The 27,497-nt window shown below is 37.1% G+C and overlaps 2 protein-coding genes and 1 long non-coding RNA gene across 7 annotated transcripts in view; 2 read left to right on the forward strand and 1 right to left on the reverse strand.

The window, feature by feature from the left end:
• Positions 1-801: 801 nt before the first annotated feature.
• Positions 802-11,795, forward strand: stam2 (signal transducing adaptor molecule (SH3 domain and ITAM motif) 2). Of its 2 annotated transcripts, none has more exons than XM_083535863.1 (14): positions 802-1,070; positions 4,533-4,617; positions 4,855-4,930; positions 5,427-5,522; positions 5,647-5,793; positions 6,659-6,722; positions 6,870-7,062; positions 7,234-7,328; positions 7,413-7,495; positions 7,622-7,709; positions 7,826-7,880; positions 7,961-8,117; positions 9,825-9,976; positions 10,134-11,795. In XM_083535863.1, the coding sequence occupies exons 1-14, from the start codon at positions 1,031-1,033 to the stop codon at positions 10,312-10,314; spliced, it is 1,512 nt and encodes a 503-aa protein (XP_083391989.1). In that variant the 5' UTR covers positions 802-1,030; the 3' UTR covers positions 10,315-11,795. The 2 variants fall into 2 exon arrangements, with proteins under 2 accessions (XP_083391989.1, XP_083391990.1); XM_083535864.1 differs by having other exon boundaries at positions 829-1,070; positions 7,425-7,495.
• LOC310723165 lies at positions 10,662-13,449 on the reverse strand. The gene is made up of 2 exons (XR_014532604.1): positions 13,135-13,449; positions 10,662-12,893 (listed from the first exon to the last, which is right to left on the reverse strand). It is a non-coding gene; the product is annotated as an uncharacterized lncRNA (long non-coding RNA).
• Positions 13,450-14,238: 789 nt separating this feature from the next.
• Positions 14,239-27,497, forward strand: part of cacnb4a (calcium channel, voltage-dependent, beta 4a subunit) — a 28,018-nt gene continuing 14,759 nt past the window's right edge. The window contains exons 1-2 of one of the 4 annotated variants that reach the window (XM_083535862.1): positions 14,239-14,513; positions 15,764-15,847. Coding sequence is in view for 3 of the 4 variants with exons in the window: in XM_083535859.1 (XP_083391985.1) it covers positions 14,451-14,513; positions 15,764-15,847 (147 nt within the window). In the remaining variant the exon portion in view is untranslated. Of the gene's footprint in view, positions 14,514-15,763; positions 15,848-24,102; positions 24,505-27,497 lie in introns of those variants that run through there. The other 3 variants (XM_083535859.1, XM_083535861.1, XM_083535860.1) reach the window with 3 other exon arrangements.

Raw genomic sequence — 27,497 nt, forward strand, 5'->3', positions numbered from 1 at the left:
TTTCAGCATACTTTAACAAATGTCTGCATTTAAGAAACACACAAGAAATGTATTTATTTATTCATGCAATTTATTTATTCAAAAATTAAACCAGGTCCAATTCTTGAAGCTGTACACAATTCAATCCATATCGCTGTACAGTCGTAAAAACCAGTGACGCGTTGTTCCTGAACGTTTCGTTCAGTTTGATCGAGTCTTTAATCTGACTCAGAAGAACAAGTCATCTCAAAAGAGATTTGTTCATTTTCTATTGGAAACGCATGAACAAAGCATTGCAAAATCTTCGTAGGTTATGTAGAGCAAACATAAGTGAGTAGTTCATCTCATGAGTTCTGTCGTCTGAGTCGTTTGTTCTTCTGTCATATGACTCCATGGACACTATATAATACAATAGATCATGGGGGGGGGGGGGGGGGTTTGGTCAGAATCTTGAAATTATTGTTACAATAATTATGGGAGTCACGTGACAAAATGACTAATGACACGGACCAGAAGATATAAGCGGTGAAAAACTCACTCGGTTTATCATTTGTCTTTAGTGGCATTGTCATATTTTCATTATTGGAACTATAGTTAAATGTTTGTGCATGTTGACATATTGGGGGATCCAGTCAAATGTTAAATTTTATTTTATTTCTGATCAAAGGAACGAAATGATCTAAATGGCTTAAAAAAAAGATTCTGTTCATTTTGAAGAACGAGACTTAAATAATCAAGTCACCAAAATGATCTAATTTTCCATCACTAGTAAAAACATTGGCGATGACCGGAGGAGGCAGGAAATTTGCGCATGCGCAGTGTCGTGTTTCCGGTACGGATCGCGTAGCCACAACAACCACACTGTCAACGTTGTGCGTTGTGCATATTTACTTACAGGCACCTTCGAGGACAGCTAGATAAGTTTACGGAAGAGTAAATATTGAAGCGGTGTGGAATTTGATGGATAAAATAAATTTTGTTTGTTGTTTATAGTTTTGTTACGTTTAAAAGTACAATTTAAGTAAAGTTTTGAAGAGGAAAAGCGATCAAGATGCCGATTTTTGGGCAAAATCCTTTCGATCAGGATGTCGGTGAGTGGCACTGTGTTTAGTGTTAGCTTGTATCGGTGTGACCCAGTATTGACTTAGCTCGCTAACTAAATTAGCAAGTTACCAGCGTTATCACGGAAAAACATTAGAAACAAAACTGGCATAAAAACGCTTAATAAAGTATATAAGCGTTTGTGTATCAAAATATGATTATTCACATTTAAATCGCTGTTTGTGTTTTGACATGAAAACATGCTTATGTCATCTCCGCATATACGTGCCGTCAACCGAGTCCCTTATTTACCACCAGGTCAAAGTGATTATTATTATTATTATTGATATTATTATTGATATTATTATTATAACAATAATAATAATAAGTAATATTTTAAAATGGTTTCTAAATATATAGGTCAAACACTCCGTATTTAGTGTCTAATCAACACTGGCAACGTATTATGCAATAACTTAATACAAAGGACTTGACTGACACACACACACACACACACACACACACACACACACGAACGAACAAACAAACTCATTAACTGTTTGCACAAAAATGTTTTTCACGAATTGCTACTAAAACAATTCAGTGTTACATGTACAATATTTATTACTATATCGGACAATTCTTTTGCACACAAATCTGTATTGGTTGGTGCTGCAGTGTCTCTACTGTCTCTCTGTCACTGTGTCGCTACTGTCACTGTGTCTCTACTGTCTCTGTGTCACTGTGTCTCTACTGTCTCTCTGTCACTGTGTCTTTCCTGTCACTGTGTCTCTACTGTCTCTGTGTCACTGTGTCTCTACTGTCACTGTGTCTCTACTGTCTCTCTGTCACTGTGTCGCTACTGTCTCTGTGTCTCTACTGTCTCTCTGTCACTGTGTCTTTACTGTCACTGTGTCTCTACTGTCTCTGTGTCACTGTGTCTCTACTGTCTCTGTGTCACTGTGTCTCTACGGTCTCTGTGTCACTGTGTCTCTACGGTCTCTGTGTCACTGTGTCTCTACTGTCTCTGTGGCACTGTGTCTCTACTGTCTCGGTGTCACTGTGTCTCTACTGTCTCTGTGGCACTGTGTCTCTACTGTCTCTGTGTCACTGTGTCTCTACTGTCTCGGTGTCACTGTGTCTCTACTGTCTCTGTGTCACTGTCGCTTTACTGTCTCGGTGTCACTGTGTCGTTACAATTTCGGTGTCACTGTGTCTTTACTGTTTTGGTGTCACTGTGTCTCTAGTGTCTCGGTGTCACTGTGTCTTTACTGTCTAGGTGTCACCGTGTCTCTACTGTCTCGGTGTCACCGTGTCTCTACTGTCTCGGTGTCACCGTGTCTCTGCTGTCTCGGTGTCACCGTGTCTCTGCTGTCTCGGTGTCACCGTGTCTCTGCTGTCTGGGTGTCACCGTGTCTCTGCTGTCTCGGTGTCAACGTGTCTCTGCTGTCTCGGTGTCACCGTGTCCCTACACTCTTTTAAAAAAAGTTACTTTTTATTGCTGAAATTGCATATAAGAATATCAGTAAAATACAAAACCTATTGCATTGAGATAAAAAGTCGTAATACAGCACACCTTTTTTTTTTTTTTAATAAACAAAGGGGAAAAAAGGTGTGCTTCATTACAACTTTTTTTCTCTCACAAGTTCAATTTAATTGCTTGTCTTGTCTTGTCTTGTCTTGTCATGCTGACACTTTTTTTCTCGTAATTTTAACTTTATTTTTCGTAAACATCCAACACTTCCAGTTCATCCACCGGTAACCATGTTGTGGGCCTGAAGTTTGAAGCTGTTGGTGTATGAACGAGGCTCCTCTGCTTCATCTGTCTTGTTACATCTCCTCCAGAGCTGATTGTTAGACAGAGCTCTCTCCAGGGATCGGAGGCTTAGTTTGATACTATGCGATTTTACTGATTGTAGCACAGGTTGTTTTTAATGTGTAAGACTTTCTTGCATTACAGAGGGAGTGACGCTGCCCTATTGGCAATAAAAAAAAAAAACTCGGCATTGCGAGATAAGAAGTTGGAATTATTAACTTTTTTTTATGTGGTTAAAACTGGCTTCAATATTAATCTCTCTTGGCCCCTCGCTGTTTTCTCCCCGTTCATCCATTTTTTCATTAGGCAATGTCTTCTGTGTTCACTTGTCCAGAGTGCGAGAGTGTAATGGTCCGTGGGGAAACACAATGCTACATGTGTAGTTAAATGGACTAAATGCTCTCACTGTCTTGTGTGTCTACTCTCTCTTTGTCTTATTTCTGCTGTCTCATTGTCTTTTGTCTACTGTCCCACTGTCTTACGATTTCACGCTCTGTTTTTTTTGCCTACTGTTTGCTGTCTCAGTGTCTTATTTCTACCATTGCAGTGTCTTATCGTCTTATGTCTACTCACTCAAAGTCTTATGTCAATTGTCTTTGTGTGTTATGATGTTCTTTGCACTAAATGTCCCACACCTACACTTTGTCCCAGTTGTTTTTGTTTGGCTCTGTGTATTGTGTTACTCTAATTTATGTGGTCTTTTGGAGCAGCTTAGTGGAATGTTGTTTCGTTTTTCTTGGTACTCTGCTGGATATGGTTGGAATGATGATAATTCCTGCATGACAAACACTCAAAATGATCCTGCTAACAGACAGTTCATTAACGCTTTCTGTTTTATATGGCCAAATATTAGCTCATGCCACTCAGCTGATATAGAGTTTGAAAAAATGAATTATTTCTCCATGGTAACTTTAGCAAATTCATAAGCAGGTCTGACAGGTCTGTCGGTTCTACTGCATCACTGCTGAGAGAGAATTCTCTAACTTGCTCAGATTTTGTTTGCTTGTTTGTTTGTTTTTCCTATATAATTGTGCTGGGAGTTATAAAATTAAAATGAAATCCAAACTGCAATTTCGGAAGAGATTTGTGTAGAAGGCAAATATCTTTCTGTTAAACAGTATACAAAAATATACCAAATCTGACCTTGTAAAGGGTTTTTCCTGACAGACGGTGAGCTTTCCATCTGTGCTCAGCTGATAAATGGATAACATTTTTAACATATTTTTCTTTATACGTATCAAATCATGTATCAATCAGCAACTACATGTGTGTGTGAATTAAAAAAAATAAAATGCTTGCGTCTGTTAGAAAACTATAGCATTAATTTTAGCATTAATTAGTAAAAGTAAATATTTGATTGTCTAAGATTCCTTTAAGATTCCTGCTCAGGTGATTGTTTTGAGTTTTAATGGTCATCGGGCTGTCTTATGTGAAATATTTAGTTGTTTCTTTTTCTTGTTAGTCATAATACTTAGAAATGTCTGTCGAACGTGATAAATGTAGACACATTTAAACAAGATCTAAACCTGTGTGTGTGTGTGTGTGTGTGTGTGTGTGTGTGTGTGTGTGTGTGTGTGTGTGTGTGTGTGTGCGTGCGTGCGTGCGTGCGTGTATATATGTGTGTGTGTGTGTGTGAGAGAGAGAGAGAGAGAGAGAGAACTTGCTAGGTTTTGATTATTTTTGTATTGTTTTCCAGAAAAAGTAACCAATGAAAACAACACAATAGAGGACTGGAGCCTCATAATGGATATTTGTGACCGAGTTGGGACAACACCTAATGGGTGGGTGGCACAAAATCTTTTGTATACATATACAGTATCTAACAAAAAAAAGCGTACACCCTCACATTTCAGCAACCATTTTAGTGTATGCTTTTTAACTCCTATTTATTTATTTATTTATTTATTTATTTATTTATTTATTTATTTTTGTGGTTGTCAGTTGAGTAACTTCCTCACTACAGTTTATGCTCATCATGACCTTTTAATCCTCTCACTTCATTTTTATGTTCTTTCCAGTGCGAAGGATTGTCTCAAGGCAATCATGAAGCGTGTTAATCACAAGGTTCCTCATGTGGCCATGCAGGCACTAACAGTGAGTGCCATATTGATTTTCTTCCTGAACTACCGAACTTTAGTTCTTCACATTTCTCCCATCCATTTGGTGCCTCGGTGCCCTTTCTTTGTTACTCCCGGCATATTTTATACTGAGGGTTTATAGCTGTGCCCCACAGCACCGGAAGTGGCAGTGATCAATGTCTGACCACTCGATCTGAGTCACTGCATTGTCTCAGCCTGCAAAGATGTCATATTATTGCTTTATTTTTAGCCTTTCTCTACTGCTTCCTCAAATGAAATGATCTTATTGCAATAGGTTATGCCATCCAATTATACATTTAAATAATTACATGCATAGATATTTTTAGAATATTTAAAATGGATACAGAAAAAAACCCTCCTGTTCATAGAACATCACCTTTCTATTTAGCATATATACAATATTTTATAAATACTCTCAAACTGCACATCTTAACACCCACCCCATTTTCATTATTTCTAAATTCCTGTCGTTTGAATTCTTCCCATTTTAGTTGCTTGGTGCTTGTGTTGCAAACAGTGGAAAAATCTTCCATCTAGAAATCTGTTCCAGAGAGTTTGCCAGTGAAGTACGAAGTGTGCTGAGCAAAGTAAGCCATTGTTTTTTTTTCCCTCCATGTCGTATTGTTTTTAAAAACAACCCGTAATGTATTATAATGTATTTTTATTTCAAGTGCAGTAAATTGAGGCTTTTTCTGTCATTTCTCTTCTTAGGTGCACCCTAAAGTGGGTGAGAAGCTCAAATGCTTGATGGTGGACTGGGCTGATGAGTTTCAGAAAGATCCACAACTCAGTCTCATTGGAGCCACCATCAAATCTCTGAAGGAAGAAGGAGTGACTTTTCCCTCCTCGTCATCAAAGGTGCTTATCCAGGGCCTCTCTGAAGGCTCATCCTAACACTCCGATCTGATATTGGTGTATGAGCATATCCTGAAATATATCAGTTAACATGTAAATTGTGATTAACAACCTCTGGTGTAAATATGAACATTTTTAGTGCTGTAATTCCCTTTACTTTTTATTTCATTATGTTTGTTATGTTGCTGCCAAACACACAAATATAAACATTATATCTGATAATAAAAACTATACATTTCACTACTCTGTTGACCTTGAGTCACACAGCATGTTCTCTGATTCGGCCTGGATATAGAAACACTTTCATTAAGCTCAGCTATGCTGAAGTAATTAATTATTCATCTCCTCGTATTAACCATGATGGAAGGACAGCACCAGTCCTTCTTACTGCCACATCTGTAATGTGGGCCAACTTGCTTTTTTGCTGGTTGGACTATTAGATGCATTAGAGGTTTGTAGTAGTGATGTGCTCCTCACAGCCTTGCTCTTGTTAGGGAGTGTTGACAATAGGTGCTGTTAAGCACTAATAATGAAGCATGTGAGTGGGGGAGTGGCTGAGAGTTTGCAATGTAATTTCCTTCCACATATTTTAATTGTTAACCACAAGACATATTTCCCCCCTTTTTTTTTCTGGTAAATTCAGATATTTACTAGGTGTCCACTGCTTCTGTGTGTTCAGAGAGCACTGTGTGCATTTCCTCTTGAAAGTACCATATACTAACTTGCCAGTGCAGCATTACTGACTCTAAAACAAGAACCAAAATCCTACCGCGCTTGCCTATTAGAGAATTGTGCAATACAATGGCGCAGACCATCTGATCTGATGAAGTAGGTGACCTTTTCCTTTATTGATCTTGGTTAACTGCAGAATAGCAAGTCCAGCAGCACCACTGCCACCAGCCGAGCTCCTGACGATGATGACCTTGCCAAAGGTGACCTCCCCGTTTGCAATTTTTATTTAATAAAGAATAGTATACTTCTTTCATACTATTTTTTTTCTACCATTAAATATGTATGTATTGTAGTTATGCATTTTAATGTTCTTGATATAAAGTCAAATTTCTTCTGGTTCTGTGCAGCCATTGAGCTATCCTTGCAGGAACAGAAGCAACAAGCAGAAACCCGACCACTTTTTGTGGCAGCTGATCCTCCTTTTAATACTAATGTCATTAAAGAAACACGTAAAGTGCGTGCTCTTTACGACTTCGAAGCAGCCGAGGACAATGAGCTCACCTTTAAGGCTGGTGAGGTTCTCATTGTCCTGGATGACAGGTACAGTACACACGTGCACAATAACATCTTAGTAACTATTTCATGTGCAAGACAAAGCAAAAAATAGACAAATGATGACATTTTAATGTGATGTCATGTTAAGCTGCATTTTGTTTCAGCTATAATATTACATTTAATATGTTGTAAGTATAACACTTTCCTATTCAATAGTGATCCAAATTGGTGGAAAGGAGAGAATCACAGAGGACAAGGACTGTTTCCATCTAACTTTGTCACAGCCAACTTAAATGCAGATCCAGAACCAGGTAAAATACTTTGCTCAAATGCTTCAATTTAATGCCAAATACCATTCAATCTTTTTACACTCTAAATGTCCATAATTACTGTAGTCACCTATGTAGAAAACACAACAGTTCCTGAGGAGCCAACAGTAGAAGTTGAAGCAGAGCCTGAACCAGTGTATATTGATGAGGTAACTTTAAAAACTAAATGTTTTCACCAAAATCCTTCACATTATTTGCCTTGTGAATGTTTGGAAGCAAAGGATATGCATAATTCATTCAATACTTAAATACTTTTTTGGGATTGTTTTCCGTAGGGAAAGATGGACAGAACTTTGAATTTACTTCAGAACACAGACCCAGCCGACTCTAAACCTGACACCTCTGAGCTGGTCACATTGGAGGGTACACACAAATCTTATAAGATACTATGTTTAAATATGAAAGGTATTGTGTTACTCTTCCAAGTGTGTGTTGTTATTTGACAGAATTAGATTTTTTTTTTCTTCTTCATATTATAGCTGAATGTGCACAGATGAATCCTCTGATAGATGAGCAATTACAGGAGATTGACAGGTTTGTGAAAATCACCTTAAGTCAATACAGTCTTATTGAATGATATAATATTAACAAGAAATTATATATGTTTCTGGTAGGAAGCACTCTGAGATGTCTGAGCTGAATGTGAAGGTGCTAGAAGCCCTGGAGCTGTATAATCATTTGATGAATGAAGCTCCTCTGTATGCCGCATACTCAAAGATGGCGACTCCTCAGGGGACATATCCAGCTGCTCCTCCTGCTGTAGCTATGCAGGTCACATAAACACACACACACCCACACCCACACGTAAATCCTTTTTTAAAACCATTATTATCACAAACTAAAACTCATATTACTAACAATCAAACAGGAAAGTAGTACAGATTCATTGCATGTATTGATTTGGTGGACACTTTTTCCAAATTGACATTGTATAGTGAAGTTTAGTCAAATTAGCTGCAGTCCAGACAGAATTGCGTGGTGTTGAAGTAGGGAATGGTAGCCATGCTGGTTCAGTATTCCCTTTACTCGAAATAAGGCTCCAACTCTCTCCATTAAGCTCCATTAATTAATTCACCTCAGTGTTTGACTAAAGGTGTGAGGCAGTCTGCTAACATTATCTTTCCTGTTCTCCATCTTACACAAGTTCTTCTGTTAGAGACAGATTTGGACTCATCAAAGAACTTTCTTCCAGTTATTCACTGTCCAGTTCTTCAGTGTTTTTTGCCTTTTACCTAGTATGTTGCATTGGTATTGTATGAGGAAGTTGGTATGTCAGAGAAGTATGTGAGTATGAGGGCAGTGTGACAGCAGTGAAGTGTGCAGTAGGAACAACAGATTGGTTCAAGGTGGAGGTTGGACTGCATCAAGAATCGGCTCTGAGCCCTTTCCTGTTTGCAGTGGTGATGGAGAGGTTGACGGACGAGGTCAGAATGAGTCTCCGTGGACTATGATGCTTGCAGATGATATTGTTATTTGTGGTGAGCTTAGGGAGCAGGTTGAGAACAGGCCAAGGAGGAGGTTGTGGTGAAGGAAGACATGCAGGTAGTTGGTTTGAAAGAAGCAGATGTAGAGGACAGGGGGGTATGGAGAATGATGATCCGCTGTGGCGACCCCTAATGGGAGCAGCTGAAAGAAGCAGAAGAAGGCCTAGTATGTGGCATAGAAACAAAAGGAATATGCAATGTCTGTGCATGTTTACAAACTTTAAAAAAGCACTTTAAATATAGAAAAATAGACAATCCAGTAAAAATGTCAAGTTATCTGTTTTGTATGGCTGACCTGGCCTGGCTTCTTTTTTTTCTGCTTTTATTATGATGAAGACTGCTCATGATTGTTGTGATTACAATTTTGCGGTCTAGTGAGCTGTTATGTGTTACATCATATGGTGTTTTATATTATGTGTCATCTTTTCTAAGCAGCCTATTGTTTTTTTTCTGGCAAACATTAGCACTGTTTCTGCTATTTTTGTGAAAAAACTATGGATTATGCATGCTTCGATGTGGTTTTTTTTATTTTATTTTTTTATTAAATTTGTTAGGTATATACACTATATGCAAAAGTATGTGGAGCATGATCATCTCATCACATTACTTTGTGCATTTAAATATGCCATTTTATATTTAGTCCCCCTTTGCTTTAATAAACTCCATTTTTCTAAGAAATCTTTCCACTATAATATTTTTTTTTATTTACTTAGGTTTATGTCTCCTTAGTCTTCTGTTCTTGGTCTTTTCTTTGTGCACAGGGACATTGTCATGCTTGAGCAGGTTTGTGGACCTTAGAACATTTTGTTATGGTAAAGCATACAGGTTATTTTAGAAATATGTGTTTCCAGCTTTGTTATAGCAGAAGAGTGTGATCTTCACGTGTCCACATACTTTTGCCATATAGTGCATGGTCTCTTTAGGAATGTTGAATCACTGACTCATTTATGTTGAAGATGAGATCTCATCTCTTATTACTCCTATAATATTATAGGGTTACCCAGGCCAACACTCAGGGGCTTACATGCCTGGTGGCATCCCACAAGGCTATAGTCTGGGCTCAGACCAAGCTGCCCCCCTCTCCTCGCTGCCCCCCACTGTGACCTCTACAGCCCCGAGTCAACCAGCACAGCCTCCCTACATTAGGTACCTTCTTAATCATGGAACCACATAATCTATGGCCTATTACTTCAAAAGCAATGCTTATTAAAAATGTTTACATTCTTGGTTAAAAAGTATCATCATTATAGGGACTGTATTCGTGGCTTATTTATAATAGGTTTGGTTTGCATTCCTCTTGTAGTGGTTTGGGCGCAGCATATATGAACCAAGCTCCTAGCACTTACCCGCCGCAGATGGCTGTGGACATGTCATCTTATCAGAATGTTAATCCTGGTATGCCTCCAACCACTTATCCAGTGGCACCTCCTGTCCATCCTTCACCCCAGCAGCAGACAGCTTATTACCAACTGCCCCTCCTATAAAGCTGTACATATCACTATAAATGCAGTCAAACTCTGAAATCGCCTGATGTTGTGGATGGACAGTGGTAAACATCCGACTCAGCAGCACCTCACTACTTAACCATATGAAAACTTCAACTAACGGGCTTTTGAGGGGTGATTGACAATTTTCCCTTTTTTTAAACATATTTCATATAAATGTGCATCATTGTGGTTTTCTAATAATAAGAATATACATCAGCTTTCACCAGCATTCTATATTCATAACTGAAGAGTTAAGAACAACATAATTAATAGGAAAGCGTGTGGGATTCTTTAATTATTATTACTATTTTTTTTTTTTTATTATTATTATTGTTTTTGACAGACAATTAGTTTTCTTTCACAGATTGGCAATTTATTTGTCATTTTGCTGCCCTTAAGATTCCTATATAATTCATAAAGACACAGTAACAGAAATGTTCACAAACCTCCAAATTGTTCAAATAAATGATACTGCCATGACGGCAATGGTTAATGGTTAATATCCATGTTTCCATGGACAGTTTAAATCCAGTTGATACTGTAGTGCTGAAATCAGACTGCTGTTCCATGAGGAAGCAAGTTAAGGACCATCACAGTAGGTTGATGAAATCCGATGCTCACGTGAGCAGGGTTTTTTCTAAGACCAGTGCTTTGATATTAGCTGAACCATGTACCGATTTATTGCACGAGTTATAGTAAGCTCTTTTCTTTTTCTCTGTAGTTCTATTTCATTAATTTAACTTCTATGAAAATATTTGCAAGTAAATAAATCATGGTGATGCTTTGAAATGAAAATATAAGTGATGCCTTATATAGCTATTATGTGTGAAATTCTTTTTTTTTTTTGTCTGTTAGACGTATAGATGTAAAATATATTTTGAACATCTGTAATGCTTCGACCAAATGATTACCATAACGTAAGGATTATTGAAGACTCTTTTGTTCTTTCCTAATGTGCTTCATGAGAAGACTAATATCCAACTGAATATAGTCTAGAAGATCCTTAGTTTTTCAAATTGAAATTAGATCATTTTACATTTAATTTGTTAAAGAAAACTGAGCAAAACCAGTGTCCAGTTTGTAGTATAAAATAGACATGTTAATGTATTTTCTTAACCTGCCTCAGTTAATATATTGTGTACTCATTGTAAAATATTTGGCTTTACCGTATGATCAAAATCTGAGGATATTATCTGTATGATAATCATTTACCAACAGATGCCTTGTTCTGTCAGATGATGGAAGTCACATAAGAGCATGCAATTTTTTTTTCTTTTTGAGAAATTATTTTCAGATGCTGCTGTATATGTGTAAAAACTTGTATGTTTTATAAGATTTAAATATTTAGGTAAATGTTACTGTATAAGCCTGTACAATTCTGGCAGACCCAATGTTTTATAACACAACATTCAAGTTTGGGATTACTTTTGTAACAGTAAATATCTTTCCAAATAAATTTGCCCTCTGTTCCAAATTAATTTAGAGTTTGATGGAATTGTTTGATTAGTGGCACCAGTGTTGCGGATGGATTTTGATCAATGTATCATAAAAAATTATCATGCATATTGCAATCAATGAAGTGTCTTTCAAATGAGTTGATATACAGTGTGCACACCGATGTTTTCTAACGTGATCCAGAAAGCAGACTCTAAAACAGGACTAAAAACACCTGCACAAACCATGTGTGCCAAGTTAAGATCTTGTGCAATGCATTCAGAAGACTGACAGTTCTGCTTTTCTTATGGACACGGACATTAGAAACATCAGTGTGCATGACCTTTAAAAGTCTATACCACCCTACCAAGACATTCATTATACATAATACACATAGGAATACTTAAAACAGTGGCTGTGTTCATTTATTCATTAATAACTTTGTCATGTCTACACTTATTTGAGGAAATGTATATAGAAGGAAATGCTAAACTGTATAAATATTTAACTGAATTACACAGTAATTCGAATAATTAGTAAAAATGATCTTTGTAATATGCAACATAATGCTTGGAATGGCCACATTACTTTAAATCAGTATGCAGAAAATGGCTACTTTCATTCTCCCAGCTTCACTTCACACTGAGTACATTACAAAATATGTTATGTGAATGGAAACGATTACTTGTAAGAGAAAAAGACAATCATTTGGGTGACAGAAAAAGTTAAATACTTTACTGAATGGTATTGCTTTTAGTGATTTACAGGAAACCTACCACTTGGAAAAGCATAAGCTTCATTGCGTTGCTTGAATGTATAACATCTAACAAGGTACCAAGCAATCAAATAGATCAGGGATTTTACATTTATACAGTTATCTTTAAGTGCTCAAACACTATTCATTGGTTTGCGGTTAGAATTATGATGATTATAAGTGTTTATATTTCATTTTATAGTTCTACTCCAAGTACCACTTAGACCCTACAGATTGATGAATACTTGTATTGAATTTGATGTGATGAGAATAAACCTCTGTCCATTATGTTTCATCAGCTTTAAACAATGTTGTCAGTTCATGAATTATTAAAGGATAGTAAAAATATAACACTTATTAGCTAAGAAAGTGGTGAGCTTTCACAAATCTTATCTTTTTATCCCTGCAGTGTGCTTCATTGTCCAACAAGCAATTGTGGAAGACTAAGACCAACACAAACAATTCCCAGGCCCCACTGACTACAATAAAACTTAATTTAGTTCTTCAGTTTGTTATTAGCTAGCTTTACCTAGACTTATGATTCAAAACATTAGATTATGGCTTGGTGTTGTGTTAGTTATGACTTTTTTAGTTGGTTGCTACATGAATGTTGTTTAATGCCTGGCAACCATATTGTATATTAAGGTAGAGGAAAAAGTTTTGTACAGAATCCTTCTTCAGTATAAAACTAAAGATAGTGTGTTTATTGTGTGTGTTTTGGGACCAGAACATGCCTCCAGCCAAAAACAAACCCGCAAACGTATGTGATATGTTAAAGAGAAGCGCTTAAGTCTTTTCATTTAGTTCCTCTTGTAGCCTGTTATAATTCCAGTCCAATGTTTTCACCTTTGATTAGTATATGTGCACATAAGTATCCTAAATCTCGATCCTAATTTCCATTTAAGCATTTTACAATTGGTATAAATAATGTAAAAATAAATAAATCAAGCAGTATTACACATTGTATTAAACATTGTGCATTAAATGTTTTTTATTACAAACTATCCAACACACAAACAGCACCAGATGAATCATAGCTTCACAAATAAAAAAAATGACATCACAAGTTTATTTCACAACAGACATTGTCTCAAAGCAGCTTTACAGAATATGAGTTAAGGTGAACAATGTGCATTTATCCCTGATGAGCAGCCGTGGTGACTGTGGCAAAGAAAAAACTCCCTTAGATGTTATGAGAAAGAAACCTTATGAGGAACCAGACTCAAAAGGGGAACCCATCCTCATTTGGGTGACATCAAGAGTGTGATTCTAGTCTTTAAACAATACAGAACACTGGAGAGTGAGAACTAACATGAGCACTGGAATGTGTGATTATGAGTAATGTCCTTTCTACAGTCTTATACAGTCAGTTGAGATTATGGAACCATCACAATGCAAAGCACCAGCATTTAACCAATCTACTTGTGCAGAAGATCATCCTATAGTCCTAATAGGTCTTGTTCAAATGCACACAAACACAAATCGACTCTCCGCACTTACTCGACCCTTTACTGATCTCCAATCCTGTGTGAAAAAAACTGGTTGGCGTTTATTTCAGTGAGAAAGAGGAGAAATCACCCCGACTTTGGGAAGAAAGTGTAATATAAGCTGCGCTTCATGGCGGTGTAATTGCGCAGGGACGTGGCCATGTGTACCTGCGTGACCTTTAACTGATGACGCAGGAGTTTGCTGGTCGCTATTGAAGCGAGAGGTATACACACACACACACACACACACACACACAGCTGGCACTCGCGCACAGCGAAGCAGGAAGCGCGCGCGCAGTGGCACATCTGTCTTCTCTCTCCTTCTCTCGCGCTTTCTCTGTGTATAAAGCCCCATAAAGCTGCAGGTGAAGCTGGAGGCCAGCGTGCATCTTTCTCCTCAGTATGAGCGCAGCGGCAGAGAGAGACATCCTCCTCCGTGGAGCGACGAGCTGGCCCAAATGTCCCGACATATCTACACACGACACGGGACAAACGACGGAGCCTCCAAAGCCGTGTTTCAGGTAAGTAGACACGACGGAGACCAGACTGTACTGTGCTTGTGTGTGTGTGTGTGTGTGTGTGTGTGGATGCATTCTCTGATACTGATACTGCTTCTTCTTCTTCTTCTTCTTCTTTCTCTTATTATTATTATTATTATTATTATTATTATTATTATTATTATTATTATTTGATTATTCCAAATGTTAGTTGGGTTTGGTCTCTCCAGATGTGCATTAATATCATATTTCGGAAAAGTTCTCTTTTGGACGCATATCATATGCGGTTTTATATGTATTTAATATGCAGTCTTATAATATGGTTATTATGCAAATATAGTTATCTATTGTGTATATGTGTGTGATTAGCATTAATGAAGCAAACTATTTACAGCAGGAAACTAGAATGATTTTTCCTTTCTGGATTTAAAAGGTTACATTTCAGATTCAGATTCCTCTTTTGCTCCATGCACACTCTTAGCTTTTCTTGTCACTACGCTGCTACTCTCTATCTTGTGCACCTTAAGTATTATCTTTTACACCTGGAATCCGGGATATTGTGGAATATAGACTGAAATTGGTTTTAAAGTACATTTTTAAAAACTAAATTTGCACCAAAGGTGACAGGGAAAGGAACAGCTGAGTAAATGTATTGCTAAATTCTCAGTCAAGCTTTTTGTACGATCATGAGATTTAATCTTTAGCTAAGTATTTATTCTAATCCATGTGTATTGAGCGGAGTGCATTCGATCACACGCCAAGCAGCAAGACTGAAGTACAGTTAAGCCGTGCAGAAGCATCATCCTGGTGTCGTGTGTGCCACTGCAGTGTGTCGCTCCTTGAAGATGATGTGACACATTTTCAGAAGCTCTTGCATCTATTTTAGCACATTGTGATTTAAGATATTCCAAAATGCAACATCTTGCTTCGCACTGCATTTGGGCTCATAAAATGCCTGAAAGCTTAAACAAAGCCTTCTGAAAGAGTCAGTAAATGACTTATCTGCAAATGTACAAAGCGTATATAATTCGCTTATTCTAAAGGTCCCGCACACATTTTTACACTGCTTATGAATGTTATGCATAACTATTGCATAATAATAATAATGCATAATAATTGCATATTATATATTGTTGAGTGACAGCGTGTTTTAGAAAATGTGTGTGTGCGCATGAGAGTGTGCATGCAAAATGGGGACAAAGGGGGATGTGTGAAGGTGCCCTTGTTAAACCTAAACTAGAGAGTGTGATGAATGGCCTGTGCTCCTGCTGCAGCTCAACAGAGGCACCTATTCCCGACGCAGTCGTCTCAAAAGGTCCGATGGCAGCACTACTTCCACCAGCTTCATCCTCCGTCAGGTAGGAATATTTAGCATGAGAATCCCACATATCCTAACAAATATCTTCTTCGTATTACATTTAAACTGGTAAGCACTTTTTTGAGCAAGAAAGATTGTGCAGTACAAAGAGATCTAGATAATATGTTATATAGGAAGTAACAAACAAGGCTAACAGTACACATTCCTTTTTTTTTATCCTAAGTTCAGATTGTCTCTGCTTAAGAATTAAATATGCTTAATCACATTACATATAACAGGTCAAAAATAATAAAAAAGGACAACATGGTGGCAAAAATGACTCAACACTGCATTGAGTCTCATAGTAAAAAAAAAAAAACTGTTAGGAATAATAACTCACATGTGTGTGAAAAGTAGCAGTGGGCCAATAATTGGTGTGTAGGTCATTGTTTTCTTTTACTAAAGAAGTGTAGTGTAGGACTGTGTGCAAGGTGAGTGTACTCATGAAGTGTGAAATTATGAAATTATAGCACTCAGATCATTTATGTTGGTCTACTGGTATATTTTTGTAGTAGGAAACAAAAATGTTTATCCTTTATTAAAACATGTATTTCTTTTATAACACTTTCTTTATACTATCATTTATACTATTTATATAAGTATAGTATACCTTTATACTATACTTTATACACTGATATTATTCCATATGAATGTTTGACCAGAAAGACGACTCACATTTCAGGATACAAATGATAATACAATAAGTTACTTTTTCTTTTCTGAAGAACCTGACGATTGGACTCGGAGTTTGATTAGTGTAAAATGTGGTACAGCAATAACACTGGTTAGCGTTTAAACTGGATGAGGCTGATGGAGTTTGAAGTGCTCCTGAGGGAAATAATAGCCTTAATGTCTGTGTCAGATTGCCCAGCTACAGCAGCCTCTGAGTTCACCATTCCTCATGCATCTTTCATGAAAAGCAGGCGGATTTTAAAAGATCTCTGCGTAGCTCTTTGGTGAATGCAAATGTTCTTCCGTTGCCAATCCATTATGATACGATGTGCCTACCTTATTGAATGTATCAGTTGCCATGGGTACAGATAAAGGCCTTTTTGGGATAATCTATCTATCTATCTATCTATCTATCTATCTATCTATCTATCTATCTATCTATCTATCTATCTATCTATCTATCTATCTATCTGTCTGTCTGTCTGTCTGTCTGTCTGTCTGTCTGTCTGTCTGTCTGTCTGTCTGTCTGTCTGTCTGTCTGTCTGTCATCTCTCTCTCTCTCTCTCTCTCTCTCTCTCTCTCTGTCTGTCTGTCTATCTATCTATCTATCTATCTATCTATCTATCTATCTATCTATCTATCTATCTATCTATCTATCTATCTATCTATCTATCTATCTATCTATCATCTCTCTCTCTCTCTCTCTCTCTCTCTATCTATCTATCTATCTATCTATCTATCTATCTATCTATCTATCTATCTATCATCTCTCTCTCTCTCTCTCTCTCTCTCTCTCTCTCTCTCTCTCTCTCTCTCTCTCTATATATATATATATATATATATATATATATATATATATATATATATATACAGTGAGGAAAATAAGTATTTGAACACCCTGCTATTTTGCAAGTTCTCCCACTTAGAAATCATGGAGGGGTCAGAAATTGTCATCGTAGGTGCATGTCCACTGTGAGAGACATAATCTAAAAAAAAAATCCAGAAATCACAATATATGATTTTTAAACTATGTATTTGTATGATACAGCTGCAAATAAGTATTTGAACACCTGTCTATCAGCTAGAATTCTGACCCTCAAAGACCTGTTAGTCTGCCTTTAAAATGTCCACCTCCACTACATTTATTATCCTAAATTAGATGCACCTGTTTGAGGTCGTTAGCTGCGTAAAGACACCTGTTCACCCCATACAATCAGTAAGAATCCAACTACTAACATGGCCAAGACCAAAGAGCTGTCCAAAGACACTAGAGACAAAATTGTACACCTCCACAAGGCTGGAAAGGGCTACAGGGAAATTGCCAAGCAGCTTGGTGAAAAAAGGTCCACTGTTGGAGCAATCATTAGAAAATGGAAGAAGCTAAACATGACTGTCAATCTCTCTCGGACTGGGGCTCCATGCAAGATCTCACCTTGTGGGGTCTCAATGATCCTAAGGAAGGTGAGAAATCAACCCAGAACTACACGGGAGGAGCTGGTCAATGACCTGAAAAGAGCTGGGACCACCGTTTCCAAGGTTACTGTTGGTAATACACTAAGACGTCATGGCTTGAAATCATGCATGGCACGGAAGGTTCCCATGCTTAAACCAGCATATGTCCAGGCACGTCTTAAGTTTGCCAATGACCATTTGGATGATCCAGAGGAGTCATGGGAGAAAGTCATGTGGTCAGATGAGACCAAAATAGATCTTTTGGGTCATAATTTCACTAAACGTGTTTGGAGGAAGAAGAATGATGAGTACCATCCCAAGAACACCATCCCTACTGTGAAGCATGGGGATGGTAGCATCATGCTTTGGGGGTGTTTTTCTGCACATGGGACAGGGCGACTGCACTGTATTAAGGAGAGGATGACCGGGGCCATGTATTGCGAGATTTTGGGGAACAACCTCCTTCCCTCAGTTAGAGCATTGAAGATGGGTCAAGGCTGGGTCTTCCAACATGACAATGACCTGAAGCACACAGCCAGGATAACCAAGGAGTGGCTCTGTGGGAAGCAAATCAAGGTGTGGCCTAGCCAGTCTCCAGACCTAAACCCAATAGAGAATCTTTGGAGGGAGCTCAAACTCCGTGTTTCTCAGCGACAGGCCAGAAACCTAACTGATCTAGAGAAGATCTGTGTGGAGGAGTGGGCCAAAATCCCTCCTGCAGTGTGTGCAAACCTGGTGAAAAACTACAGGAAACGTTTGACGTCAAACAAATGCTACTGTACCAAATATTAACATTGACTTTCTCAGGTGTTCAAATACTTATTTGCAGCTGTATCATACAAATAAATAGTTTAAAAATCGTACATTGTGATTTGAATAGTTTAAAAATCGTACATTGTGACACAGAGGACATGCACGATGACAAGTTCAGACTCCTCCATGATTTCTAAGTGGGAGAACTTGCAAAATAGCAGGGTGTTCAAATACTTATTTTCCTCACTGTATATATATATATATATATATATATATATATATATATATATATATATATATATATATATATATACACAGTAATCCACACCCCTCACATTTCAGCAACCATTTTATTATATTTTCTCAAGGGACAATACTATAGAAATGAAACTTGGATATATTTTACAGTAGTCAATGTGCAGCTTGTATAGCAGTCCAGATTTACTGTCCTCTGAAAACAACTCAATATACAGCCTTTATTGTCAAAATAACTTGCAATAAAAGTAAGTACACCCTAAGTGAACATGTTAAAACTGTGTCCAAAGTATCAATATTTTGTGTGAGCACCATTGTTATGTAGCACTGCCTTCATCCTCCTGGGCATGAAATTCATCAGAGCTGCACAGGTTTTTGCTGGAATCCTTTTCCACTACTCCATAATGACATCACGGAGCTGCTGGATGTTAGACAAATGGTGCTTCTCCACCTTCCACCTGAGGATGCCCGACAGGTGCTAAATAGCATTCAGGTCTAGAGACATATTTGGCCACTTTGTTACCTTAACCTTTAGCTTTCTCTTCAAGGCATTTTTCTTATTGGTTTGGGTTGTTATTATGTTGGAAAACTGCCATTCGGCCCAGTTTCTGAAAGGAGGGCATCATGTTTTGCTTGAGAATATTATAGTACATGTTGAGATCCATGTTTTTCCTCAATGAACTGCAGCTCCCCAGTACCAGCAGCACTCATGCAGCCCAGACCATGATGCTACCACCACCATGATTGGCTGTAAGCAAGACACAATTTTCTTGGTACTCATCACCAGGGCATCACCACACTTGCTGGATACCATCTGAGCCAAACAAGTTAATCTTGGTCTCATCAGACCACAGGACATGGTTCTAGTAATTCATGCTCTTACACAGGTTGTCTTCAGCAAACTGTTTGCGGGCTTTCTTCTGGGACGAAGGAATGCAAACCAACTTGTAGCAGTCTGCGGCACTAAGTCTGAGCACTGACAAGCGGATCTTCCTTTTCTGCAACATCTAAAGCAATGCTGGCAGTACTCATGAACATGATGAATAGGACAGGAAGCATTGCCTGGTTACATGACAAACAGCTGTTATCACTTAGGGTGTACTCACTTGTGTTGCCTGCTATTTAAAAAATAATTGGCTAATGGTTGAGTTATTTACAAAGGTCAGTAAATCTATAGTGCTAAACAATCTGCACATTGACTAAAATATATCCAAGTTTTATTTCTATAGTTTGTGCCTTGAGAAGATACACTAAAATGGTTTATATATATATATATATATATATATATATATATATATATATATATATATATATATATATATATATATACACACACACGTGTGTGTGTGTGTGTGTGTGTGTGTGTGTGTGTGTGTGTGTGTGTGTTCTGTAGGTTAATATGTTTATTTATTTGTACATTTGTCCTCACCAACTGCTTTAAACTCATCAGGGATAAAGATTTTACTTTTATTTGGCAATATACTGTATGTGTTACTTCAGCACATCTGTATAATGCAGTGTGTGTGACAGTGTGTGTGAAATATAGGTCCCTTAGCACCTTTTTTTTGAGAAGCTTGCAAGTTTTATTTTTGCAGTGAAGTCAGAACAGTGCCCCCACCTGCAAACATTAATCATTCGACTTTGTGTATTGGGGTTTGGTTGGGATTTATGGATAATTTTATTTGAACAGACCTCTGGTTGATACTAACAGATTTATTCAAATATTTCTAAGTAATTGCCCCAACTGTGTGGTAATACCACAGTATGTTTATTCCTTTTTTTTCTATAAACTTAAGCCCACTTATATAATTGTTACAAAAGAGTTACATGGCTCTGTGGTGACGCAGATGAATACCTCAGTAAAGGAATATGACTCAGGCACTGAGCTGCATCCATGGAAACTAGTCAGATATCCTTTTTACTGAAGTACAATCACACAACTATATATTTGACAAGGACAGTCACAATTCTTTCACAATTTTCATTTTCATCATATCTTGGTCATAACCTCCAAGATTTCTTTCTTTTTTAAGTGGCTTTTGTATATAAGTTTTTTGTATGCATGCTCTAGACCTGAATACATTAAAATCATCAGATAATCCGCTGTTGTAACAATGTAATGTATATCTAATTGTAGGGGGAAAAAAACAAAAATAGGTCACAAGCAAATAATGTCTTTCAGCACTTTCAGTTTATAATTCTATCATTAGTGTTAAGGGTCAACATTTCATTTAATTCTAAGGTAATATCCAAAATGATATAGAAGCCTTAATTAAATGCTCTAAGATTTTCTTAATTTATTCATTAATTTAAGATGAAAAATGACTTATAGATACAGGCAAGGAAATTTAAATGAACAATTGTATTACTAATACTCTATTTAACAAACTGTTGACCTTAGATTAATGATCATGAGTGACTGCTTTAAGTTTGTGAGCTGTGCACTGCATGACTGAGCTGTTTAATCAATATTTTATTATTAGTGTTGCTGTCTTCTCTGAACACTAACCGAAATATTTTGCCTGCAGACTTCAGTTAATGCATATTTGACAACTCTGTTCCTTATGATGATAATTATTAACACCCTTTGTTTCTTCATAATGATTCCTTTTTTTTTTTTTTCCTTCAAGCTAATTACATTTATAATTGATGTTTAAGATTTGGATTTGTCTTCGATTAGAAATATGTAGTGAAAGATTTAGGATTTAACTGTCAGAAAGAGGCTTGTGTTTGCAAATATTTAAATATGATTAAATGTGTAAACCTGGAGAACTTAAGAAGTTTATATATATATATATATATATATATATATATATATATATATATATATATATATATATATATATATATATATATAAGCACATTCATTCTGATTATCATAAATGATCATTACATTTACATTCATGGAATTTGGCAAATGCCCTTATTCAAAGCGATTTACTTATATATTTGGTTTACTGAGAAGTTGAGGGTTTTTTGTCTGAAGGCACAATAGTGGTGGTGCTGCTGGGATTTCAACTTAGAGTCATCTAATTAGATCTGCTCTAAAAAAAAAAAGTGTTCTGATGAGAATGTTGTAGAAATAGTCTTAGAGGCATTACTGCTTATTGCTCACTATACTTACTAATTGCTTACTAAATGCTTTGTTCCTATTGTAGTAGGTTCAGTTTGAATAATTGTGTGTCAGTCGGTGGGTTGTAATGTAAATTGTCACTCTTTTTGACATACCCTCTTGTATGTGCAAAATCTTTATAAGCATAACTATTCATGGATTCTGCAAGTCCATTGTGTGCAGAAACAATGACCATAAACCAATTTCTTTTGTAGTTTGTTAGCAGCAGATGGCAAATTGTTTATATGCTCTATTACAGTGCCACATATAAACAGAAGAGTACAGTTTATGACTAACATATACATATGTTACAGTACAATAACATAAATACATATTTTGACTTATTTTATATCAGCCAGTTCTGACTGCTCTTTAATCAAATTCATATTATTTGCAAGCTTGCATAGAATGTAATTGTTAATTTTTTGTATTGTGTATTGTATTGAATTGCAGATTAAGCTTGCAACTGTTTATTTGTCATGGCTATGGTTTGTTAATATGCCCAAGCAACAGAACAAACCATTATAATGTAAATTATATTTCTATGGATAACTTTACTCATAATTTATCAACAAGTATTGTCTGTTCAGCAGTTATTAGACGGACTTTATGTAATTTAATTTTAAGTACAATACTTAGTCTTATGGCTATATGGCTAGTGTACTCATTATTAAGATAAACTAGTCATTTCAAAATATATGTTATAAGTTTGTTTCATTCCCCAGTTCAAAGTAAATATGGAAAGAGTATGGTGGTATTTTTATTTAAATAATACAGGTAATACACATTGGCAGAATTTTTTAATGTAATGTAACGAAGTGTGGAATATTCTCCATTAGTCAAAACCAGTACAGCAAAAGAAAATGTATGCAGAAATTCAGGTTTATATTAATCTACCTGTGTTGATGACTTTGGAAGTAATGCTTTACGTTATTTTCTTGAAGAGGCATCGAAGATGCACTTCCTCTTTTGACCGTTAGATGGCTGCTGTGTTCCACTGTCCTCCAGAGTGTGATAAAGTAATTATCAGCAGCATATCCCAGTAGATTATTAGGTCATAATTATATTGCATAGAAATACCACAGTAGATACAGTAGATTTAATGTGAAATACTAAGTAGAATATAGAATACTGTATAGTGTATATTAGCATGTTACTGTAAAATACTGAACAAACAAAAGAGTTTCTAGGTGTTGTTGATAAGAGTCGTCAGGAGGATGTTCATATTATTTTAAGCTATGTTGACAGAATGATGGAGTATAACATTCAGGAACCATTTGGGGCTTAACATTCAACATGCCACAAACTATTGGTGTTTGTTAGTATTGGTGCAGACCATGCATTTAATGACTAATGACTAATTAACAAAGCAAAATAATGATTTGTCTTATACTAGTTTCATAAACATGACTTCCCTGTCACTTGATCTGAATGCAATAGAAAACCTAGGAGGTGAGGTGAACTGGAGAGTTGAGAAAGTGAGTGATAAATGAGAGAGAATTGCATGGAATTGCAACATGGATCATGTGGAAGTGAAATGTATATGTAATACACAATTCTTGGACCCCTCTCTGACATGTTGGTATAGATTCATTTTTATTTTTGTGAAACAAAAGTACAACAATTATACTATCAGTAAAACATACCCAAGAAGCGATATTAATAATTTCACAGCACATGGTTTTAACATTGGGTTAAGTTTGTGTTTCTTAACTCACAGAAGGAACAGGTTTGAAATAATTAACTAAAATAGAATTGTCTTATATAAACAATATTAAGTGTGCCTGGAATTAAGTAGTCTGCATCTGCTTTAGATGAAATTACATATTTTGAAGTGTGTCCTCGCATCATATCTCAGCAAGAAAGGTGGGTGTGTCGCGAAGATCGAGGAGAAAGCAGGTAGAGAATAGAAAGAAATACAGGCACCAGTGGTTTATAAGAGGATGGTTGAAGACCCCTTCTTTCCTCTATCCCTATTATTCACCATCAAGGGAAGCGAGAGCACTTGGCTAATGTGACTGGAGCTGGTGCCAGCCAATCAGCAGCTAAACCCCCCCCCCCATCCTCCCCCTGCATTGTCATCAGCCTGTGATTTGAGAAAAGCTCCACTCTCCTGCACTCTATGTGCAAGGCAGATAAAATGTAAGGTCTCTGCTACCTCTTGGTAGATACTCTTTGCCTTAAATGATGTGAAGGATCAGACCTGATGCTCATGAAAACATTTGAGTGACAGAAGGTTTTTAAAAGAACATTGAGGCCACCCTCTTTTTTTCTAATCTTTCCTTTGGTGTCTTTCAGCTAGGACGGGCATTGCATTCCGTTCATTACCCTTTTTAAAAAAGAAACACTTTTGGGAATATCAGACCTCCATGTATGACAATTTGTACCTGCATGGCTTTGAAGACTCTGAGGCGGTAAGTAAGACGGAGACACATGGGTCTGTACTATGTGCCATGCTGTTTGCATGTAGAGTTCAGACTGTTTGGAGATATATAAATATATATATATATATATATATATATATATATATATATATATATATATATATATATATATATATATATATATGTATATATATATATATATATATATATATATATATCAGTCAACACATACATGCATGAAGGTAGCTGAAAATGTGATGCAGCATCCAGATATAGATGCTCTGAGCAGATGTCAGGATAAGACTTGTATGTTTTGTGAGTGTGTGTCAGTGACACCTGCTCATTTTCTCTATGAACTGCATTCTCTCTTCCTTGGAGGCTGTGTGTAATGAAGGACCTGGGGGAGGGCAGTGAAACAGCAGCCTGTTATTCCATGTCACTGAACAGCCACTCACTACACAGCAAGATTGGTGTGGTTTGTGTTATACTGAGTGGATCTTTAAGGATATCACTAAAATATTTGCCCACAAACCTGCATTATTATGTACATTTTAAATAGGGAGTTAAGTTAAAGGAACAATACTTTGTGATCTTTCTCATTCACTATGAGTTTGAAGAGAGAAACGGAAAAGGGTTTTATTATCTCCTCAATCAATTATGCCTGAAAGCATATTGCCCTTATTATTGGGCCCAGAGGATTGGTTGATTGTTGTATTACAACACATATTGTGAAAGAATAAGATTGAAAATCTCAGGGTTCAAACCCTATTCCTAGTGCTTATGGTTTAGTTACCATGGTGTACTCTGACTGTATAATCTGTGAGCGTTCTGTTGCTCTTTCACTTCAAGGTTTAACCCCTGAAAAATATTTTTGTGAACAACAAACCAGAAAAACACTTTCTTTCATTTACAGTTAACCATTATGAAAGTTTATTAAAGTATATTCTTATCTTTAGAGAGTGGCACCAAACATAAAAGCAGCACATTCACTCTGACTCATTTACAAAACTGATGAAGTTTAGATGTACTTTTAGTTCTTTCGAGACTTACATGCACTATGTGACCAAATGTTTGCAAAGACCGCCATACGTGTTTGTGCAGCATAAAAGCCATAAATTGCTGGTAAGCACAACAGGCTTCAGTCTGATACAGTGATGGTAATTTTGCTTTAAGAGCTTTAAAAAAGTTAAAGCTTTACAGAAGAACTGCAGAAGTAACTCTTCTGTAACGTTAAGAGCTCTTCCGGAAAAGATGTACAGGATCTAATTAGTAAATTTATAAAGTAGGTACAGTTTAGCTGCCAGCTGGATTCAAGCCAATCTTATCATAGCCCCATGCTCTGTTAATCTCTAATTGCGCCTGCTTTTCTTTTCTCTTCTACTGTGGACTATAAACATAAAATCTAATTGAGCCACGATTCATACATTTTTGTTTTTAGATTCTATTTTTATGTTGCTTTGTAGATGCTTTGGTAATAAGACCTAAAGTAGTTGTACTTCATTTTATTATATTAACATTTTAGTAGTGGAAAAGGAACAGTGGATGGTCTCTCTCTCTCTCTCTCTCTCTCTCTCTCTCTCTCTCTCTCTCTCTCTCTTTCTCTCTCTCTCTCTCTCTCTCTCTCTCTCTCTCTCTCTCTCTCTCTCTCTCTCTCTTTCTCTCTTTCTCTCTCTCTCTCTCTCTCTCTCTTTCTCTCTTTCTCTCTCTCTCTCTCTCTCTCTCTCTTTCTCTCTTCTCTCTCTCTCTCTCTCTCTCTCTTTCTCTCTTTCTCTCTCTCTCTCTCTCTCTCTCTCTCTCTCTCTCTCTCTCTCTTTTACTTACAAAAAAGGGCACTATAGTAATATGTTTCTGTACTGGAATGTATGAGCATTTCACTCTGTAGCACATAACACACAGTGCCATGGTACTCAGTAATATTCATTAATGCAATTCATTTTTATTTGTATAGCGCTTTTAACAATGAACATTGTCTCAAAGCAGCTTTACACAGATAATGCAGTAAGAAAGAATGAATAAGATTGTTCTTTATAAGTGTCAATTTGTCCCTAATGAGCAAGCCGGTGCCGACTGTGGCTAAAAGAAACTCCCTGAGATGGCATAAAGAAGAAACCTTGAGAGGAACCAGACTCAAGAGGGAACCCATCCTCATCTGGGTGGCACCGAATGTCCATTTATTACAAATAAACGATGTTGAGGTGTGCAGTGATGGTGATCAAATGCAAACTGTAGTCCTGAGTCGGTGTAGCAGACTGTTGACGTTAAGTACAGCCCAAATCCTCAAAGCTCCTGTTCTTACTCCGTAATTTCATGGATCCCCAGGCTGATGTGAAACCATCCCCAGCTGCACAGAGTGGCCTCCAATCAAAGAGAACACCATCCAGAGGCAGGCCAGGACAAAGCGGGCAGATCCAAAGAGAGGGACAGTAACATTTGTGACTGGTACCTCAGGAGTATGTTAAACTCAACCGAGAGAGAGAGAGAGAGAGAGAGAGAGAGAGAGAGAGAGAGAGAGAGAGAGATGGGGGGTTGACAAAGAGAGAAATCTGGATTATGTTGTACTGATGTAATTTAAGGACACTGTGCGGTTGGGGACTCTGCCACTGTGCGGTTGGGGGCTCTGCCAGAAGGTAACGCAGACATTAGGGATCTCTGAGATAAGAGACGACCCACCACACCACCGTCTCAACAAAACCCGAGTGAATGTGTAAGAGTAAGGGGAGGACAGCATACAAATATCCATGATCCCTCCAGATCTGCTACTTTACATAAGAAACTGCAGCAACTGTTAGACATTTATCTTCTTTTTTTAATTGTAGGTTGTTTCAAGGAAGATAGGGCACAGATACAGACATTTAGTGGACAATAAGTGCCTCTAGTACTGGCTCTCTAACTGATATGAGGTCCGGGACAGAGTGGAGCCCCACCTGACATCTGGGGTGATAAGCTAAGAGTGTGATTTTACACTCCCAAGTCCCTACTCCATTACTCCAAACATGGTCATATAGTGGTATGTGTGCATATGT

Source organism: Silurus aristotelis, assembly GCF_946808225.1.
Source record: "Silurus aristotelis genome assembly, chromosome: 3".
NCBI lineage: Eukaryota > Metazoa > Chordata > Actinopteri > Siluriformes > Siluridae > Silurus > Silurus aristotelis.

Coding starts and splice junctions, on each gene's coding strand:
- stam2 (XM_083535863.1), top strand. CDS start 1,031: ATGCCGATTTTTGGGCAAAATCCTTTCGATCAGGATGTCG. Junction 7,496..7,621: donor AACCAGTGTATATTGATGAG/GTAACTTTAAAA, acceptor TGTTTTCCGTAG/GGAAAGATGGACAGAACTTT. Junction 8,118..9,824: donor CTCCTGCTGTAGCTATGCAG/GTCACATAAACA, acceptor ATAATATTATAG/GGTTACCCAGGCCAACACTC.